Raw genomic sequence first — 6645 nt, forward strand, 5'->3', positions numbered from 1 at the left:
TAAAAATTCAGATTTATTAGAGAAGAAGTCAATCCAGTCAGGCATAAACCTGTGTGAATGAAAATTATAATTGAAATTTTTATTGTATTTAATTAGAATATTTTTCTACTTAATCTTTTAAAAATATATTATCATGTACTTTAACAAATTAGTTACTTTTACAATACTCACGCCTGGGTTTAGAAAAGTATTGTAAAGTCCAAAAGAACTTGAATGCTAAAAATAACCGGCATCATTTGTCTTCTATTCTAGAAAATGTTATGCTGTATTATAACCCCACTATGTCAGAGCTGATAAAAACAAAAAAGATAAGATCCCATACTAGATATATACATACATGAGCAAGGGGTGTGTCGGACACGTGTCCGACATAGAACACTCTTCAAAAGTATTATAGTAAAAATAAATATCTCTGCCCATCTTGCATTTTCTGAAACTAAAGTGAACAACCAGATTATGATTTCAAATCTCCCCTAGCCATACACTTTAATCAAGTACTTCACTGATATTCCCATGATGTCCAACTGTCCATATCTAAAATGGTCAACAAGTGAATAGAGCACAGCAAGTGAATTTGAGCACAGAGACTTTCATAATCTGTCATATCATATAAACTTGGTTCTTCAATGGTTTCAGTCAATTCCAAAATGATTCAAGTTTAGAATTATTTGACTTGAAGGTGGTTTCCTCACTTTGCAGAGTGTGCTTCCTTAAAAGAAATTGTGGGTGTCATTTATCTCTAGTGACAGAAGGAACCTTAAAATGTACAGATAAATATGCATTTTCAGAAAACATTCATCGTTAAGAGAAGCTGTAGTTACCTAATAATAAACTGATGAAAGCAAAGAAGGGCTTTCAAATTTATAAAACATCTATGGTAAACTGATACACAAATCTTCATTGCAAAAGAAAATGTTTCGTTGGAGAAGGGGACATTTGAAGTACCCTCAGGCAAACTAAGGCAGGAAAAACTGGTCCTCTACAAAGAATTGCGTTGAAGGGAGTTTTATTTGAAGGGGAAGCACACTGAAAAAAAGTACAACAAAAACCAAACCTCCCGGGCCACATTGCAATACTCATAACAACAGAAGGGCCATGCTCATTGACCTTGGTTCATGCTTCTCACCAGCATCCAAAGCCAAAACCTCACCATAGTATTCCTAACGGTCTACATAGTCTCTAAATGTTCTCTGAACACCTTCAACATGTTAGAAAAAGTAACAATGCCAACTAAGCTACAATCATCCTCAATAACCCACAAGTAGTTCACTCTATGAGCAATGGCCTGGATCATCACAGCAATAAGCGAGCTCTTGGGATGACAAACTATAGCCTCTGCTTTCCTCACCATCCTGGCTGAATAGCTAGATGACTTTGAGTACCTGCCAGACCTAGTCATTGTTCGTGTTGGTGACTCCTCATCAGAGGAAGAGGAAAATGCAGAGTGTAAACTATCACAAGATGACAAAATTGTGAACTCCTGCAGCATTTTCTCCAAACTCTTCTCCTTCAACCTAGCCTTCACCACTCTCACAAGATCCTCAGGAGGGCCCCCACAATCAATGTAGGCCATCAAGTCCCCTGCAGACAAGGTGGCAATGGCTGCCACAACCGTCTCATCACAAGAAGCAAGGGTGAAGGGTGATATCTCCCCAATGAAAGTTCCATCATTGTCAAGAATGGCAACAGAAGTTTGCTGGGTGAGGGACTTTGAGATTGCTCCCACTGCTGAAGATGCAGGGGAGAAGTAGTCAATGGCAAGCACATCAGAGCTGATGATCCCAAGAGAGTCAAGAGACAGTGCAGGAAGTGGAGTGAAGACCCCAATGGAACCAAGAAGGAACCGAATCACATCCTCTTGAGTCAACCAGCAGAACTCACAACCGTTGTGGCTGTTGATAGTTGATGATGCCTTCAGATGCTGTTTCCTTCTTGAAACTCCACTCCTCTTTGTTGGCAATATTGGCACCACAAGATTCTGTGCCCCTTGGAGTATAAGATCAATAGCTTCCAACAAGCTGAAATATCAAAACAACAAAGATCAAGAAGGGTTATTTCACCAAGCTCTTCATCTGCACTACATACTAAAACACCAGAAAAACAAAATTTAACTCCACCCCCCCAAAAAAAAATGCAGATTCAACATATTCAAGACAGGTTACAATTAAATAAATTAAACTGCAGTTAAAAATAAAAATAAAAATAAAAAGAATCACTCAACCCTGTTTTATTGATTCGTTCTCAAGTTTTCTTCTCACCTCTACCAATATCTCGAGATTCGTTCAGATTCCAAGTCTAGATTTTTTTAAACAACAGGTATCCGAATCAGATTAAGATCAAATGTTCAAATCATCCAGGACCTTGACTTACTTAATACTTAATACAACACGTCTAAGGAATCATCCTCACATTTTATTCCTCAAATATTATTTTCCCTTATACAACAAAACTTACATCCAATCTTCATTATACCAAGAAACATCACACAATCAAATATCACAATCACACCATTTATTCTTTCAAACCCCTATTTTATAAAAAAAATTATGATTTCAAAACTCAGCTTAATACTGCAAATTTTACAATAACATATTGGGGTGTTCGTTCAGAATCATAATTGTGACAACATCAGTCAATTTTTAAGTACATTTCCCACAATATCAAAGTAAAAAAGGTGAAACTACAAATAATTTAAACCTAAAAAATATGTAGTAAATCCCACTGGTAATCTTGAAGATTTGTAGATTGTTCAAAACCCCTTTTTCTCAACCCTAACACCAAATCCTTCCATTGTTCGAAATATACTGCATAAACATCCCCTTACAGATTATATCACCCCCAATTGTGTAACAAACTTTAGCTGGAAGAGAGATCCTTGTAAACATTAAGAAAGACAAGAAAAAAAAAAATTAGCAAAGTATCATAAAAATTCTTCTGAGTTTTAGAGAAGTTTACTTCAAAAATATTGCATTAATAAAATTGATTGAAGGAATAATAGTAACAAAGTGTGCCCATGTTTATGTTGAATGTTTGTTGAAAATGCAAAGAAAAAAAGGGGAGCACCTAGAAGAAGGCTGGAGATGAACAACGAGAGAGCAATCCTTAGGGAGAATCACAGAAATGGGTTGGTTAAGGGCAGAAGAAGGAGACAAGAGATTGTCCTCTTTGCAAAGGTAGCAGATAACATCAACCATGCATACTTTTCCTACACATCTGCACTGTTCCTTCTCCTTCTCGTGCTCACAGCAGAGCCACACGCTGATGAAACTCTCGTCTGAGTTTTTCAGCACAGCCAAGGCTTCGGCGACGGTGGCGGCGGTGGACAGCGACCTCAGCGGCGGCTTCCCAAGGCAGAGGTCCGATACATCGCGCGCCAGAAAGCTCACTGCCATGCAAAGGATGGATCTCCGGGGGAAATGAATGCGGTGGCGCGTGAAGAATCTGTGGGTGATGGTGGTGGTGGAGGGTGGGTATGCGAAAAAAACTAGCAAGAAGGGGTGTATTTATAAGAGCGAGGACTATATTTTGAGATGCAAAATCTGATTTTTATAACATCTTAGTTAAAATAAATATCATAAATTTTCATACAATAACTCTTAACATCTTTTTTTTCAAAAAAAAAAAAAACTTAATACTTGCATACTTTAAAACTTAAACTATAAATACTTTTTGAAAGCTAAAATTTAAAAATAAAGGTTTAATACATTTTACTATTCTTTTCAATATTTTTTTAATTTACTTAATATAACCATTTTTTCTCGAATTAGAGCGGCAAACCAAAATCAATTTCTTGATGAATAAATTATGTGATTAATAAATATCACATGTCATTTTAATAATGTTGTCATAATAAATTTAATTAAAAATTACAATAATTAATTAAAAAGGAAAAATAAAAAATGTATACTAATGAACATATAAAAAAAATAAGAGAAAGAAGATTTTTTTTAGCAGAAGTAACTAAAAAATAGTACCTATATTTTTTCTTAAAAAATCATACCCTAAAAAGAAGCATGTAGTATTGTGTTTTGATTACCAAGTGGGACACTGTGTTCCAGAGTGTACGGTACTAAGGTACAACAACGTGTGGGACCACATAGTTTTCTTTTCAGAAAAAAAATAATAATACATGAAAATAATTAATGTACTTTCACACATTGGTCAGATGCGTGTTTGATTTTATTTATTCCAATACAGAGTTCCTAAGAAATTATGGAATATCAAATTTCTAAAATTGAAAATTGAGTTTTAAATAAGATTTTAGGTTTCAAAAATAAAATGTAATGTTTATTATTTCAAGTTATAAAAGTTTAGGCAAAATTGAAAAAATAAAAATGCCAATTTTATAAAATCTTGAGAAAAGTATAGTGATGTGATGAAAAGTAATGCAGCATGATAAGATCACATTATCTGGAGATGACTACATAAACTGATCATTTACGGTGTGTTCTTTTGGGAGGACTTGTGGGAGATGATTTGGGGGAGATGATTTGAATGGATTTGAGGGTAATTTTATTGTTGTTTTTTTTGAATGGATTTGTGGGTAATTGAGAGTGGATTTGAGAGTAAAGTTTGTGAGAATTAGTGTAGGATTTGATTGATGTGACAGATTTAAAAAATTAGTTTAATTGGTAAAAATTATAGATTACCAAAATGCCCCTAGGTATTAAAGTAATATAAAATGTGATTTTTGTAATGTTATATTTGAATGTATAAATGTTAATAAANTAAAGAGAGGAAATTAATTAATAATAATTGAAATAATAAGTAAAATTAATTTTTAAAATATTAAAAATTTATAATGTTGTAAATTAATTTTATTTTTAAATATAGTATTTGTTTGAAAAATAATGTCCAAATAGACAATTTTTACTCTTGCACCCCAGATTTCCCTACATGCACCCCTCAGTTCTAAACTAGGCCAATACTAAAGCCCAACAGAAACCCTAATTCTCTTGCCAAACCCTAGCTGCCGCCTCCTCCATGGCAGCCACATCGCGCACCACCAGCGAGCCGTCGCACAGCGCCTCCATCATCTGCGACCATGTTTCTCACCACCATGTCGCCGTTCAACACCCATAGCCGTCAGCCACCCTAAAGCCACCACCGTCAACCTTCAAGCCGCTGCCAGCCACCGTCGCCGGCGTGCTCGCCGACCATCACGAAGCTTCACGCCACCACCCAATCTTCCATGAGCAAGCACCAGTCCAAATTGTCGTCGCGAGTCTTCTTCCTCGCAGACCACCATCCACCATCGCGCAACCATCATCATCACTTCAGCAGACCACCGCCACCGTCGCCAACACCAGTCACACACCACTCCGAACACCACTCACAGACCAACCTCCATCATCATCAGCGCCCACACCAGTCAACACCAGTCACGTACCACCGAACCGGAAACGACGCCGACAACACAACCCGCACACACCATCCCTGGAAGTCCTTCCACCACCGAACCGGAAACTACGGCAATCGGAGNCCTTCCAGCACCTCGAACCAGATAGCCGAACGTTGGTGAAGAAGATGGAACCGGATACGTCCAAAGTGGATCAGGATACGTGCTTAATGCAAGTTGTTCAAGCACCTGGATCCGGATACGCCATCTTTGTATCCGGATACACCTGGTTTGAAACTCTTCAACCAGACGCCCTCGGCCTTTCCAACCAAATCTTCTTCACTTCTTTAATCACTCCTTGCACGTTTGGTTGGCTGCATGGACTCCATCATCATCATGAACACCATTCTTCCTCGTCGAACTGTGTTGTTCATGTTGGAAATCGCAACCCTTCGACCTACAAGTCCATTTTTATGTTGCTGTTGGAAGTCCATTTTTCGTACAGGGATATATATGTCTTTGCACTCACAATCTGCACAAATCCTCTCATATTTGCGAGATGGCTTCAACAGTAATATTTCGTAAATCCGCTGATTACTTTCGTCGCAAATCATCACAAATCGGCGGAAGAGAATACGATGTAAATGGCAAATCCATCTTTACATATCTCTGTGAACAGGACCATCCATGCAAACGAACAAAGACTTAGATTTTACTTATATTTGACAACACCCGATCTTTCCTTAAATTTAAACTGTGATTTTCTAACTCTTTCAATTTAGCAATTATTAATTGAAGATAAATAATTAAATTTAGTATTATATGGAATAAATAGAGTAAATAGTCCACTCATTGTAGTACCTATATTTTATTTAAATACAATAAATTTTAATTTAATTAATTATTAAATAATTAAGGATGTGTATGTTTTTTTAAGAATTGTTACAGATTTATTGAAAAGAAAATTAATGTTAATATATACTTGAAGTCTTTTAAAAATACATGCGATAATAATTACTAAAAAAATAATTGTGTTCAATTAATTTAAATATGGTCAAAGTTCAAACAAAACTGATTAAACTAAAAATTTTATATTAAAACTGTAATTTATTTTTTAATATATAAAAAATAAAATATATTAATATTGACTAAAATTATAATTATTTTAATCTCTAATTCTTTCAATTTCTGTAAGAGAATTAATTATATTTTTTTTTTACAATGAGGTACTTATTTAAAATAAAAAAAACGAAAGAACTAACCTGAGCTCTCCTTCGATCTTCGACCGTTCGGAAATCTCCAAGCTT

General features: G+C 35.6%; 1 protein-coding gene across 1 annotated transcript; it reads right to left on the reverse strand.

The window, feature by feature from the left end:
• Positions 1-838: 838 nt before the first annotated feature.
• Positions 839-3512, reverse strand: LOC106763009 (CBS domain-containing protein CBSX5). The gene is made up of 2 exons (XM_014647160.2): positions 3064-3512; positions 839-2018 (listed from the first exon to the last, which is right to left on the reverse strand). Exons 1-2 carry the CDS (start codon positions 3390-3392, stop codon positions 1169-1171), a joined length of 1179 nt encoding a protein of 392 aa, XP_014502646.1. The 5' UTR covers positions 3393-3512; the 3' UTR covers positions 839-1168.
• Positions 3513-6645: the final 3133 nt, after the last annotated feature.

Source organism: Vigna radiata, chromosome 6 (genome assembly GCF_000741045.1).
Source record: "Vigna radiata var. radiata cultivar VC1973A chromosome 6, Vradiata_ver6, whole genome shotgun sequence".
NCBI classification, from domain to species: Eukaryota; Viridiplantae; Streptophyta; class Magnoliopsida; order Fabales; family Fabaceae; genus Vigna; species Vigna radiata.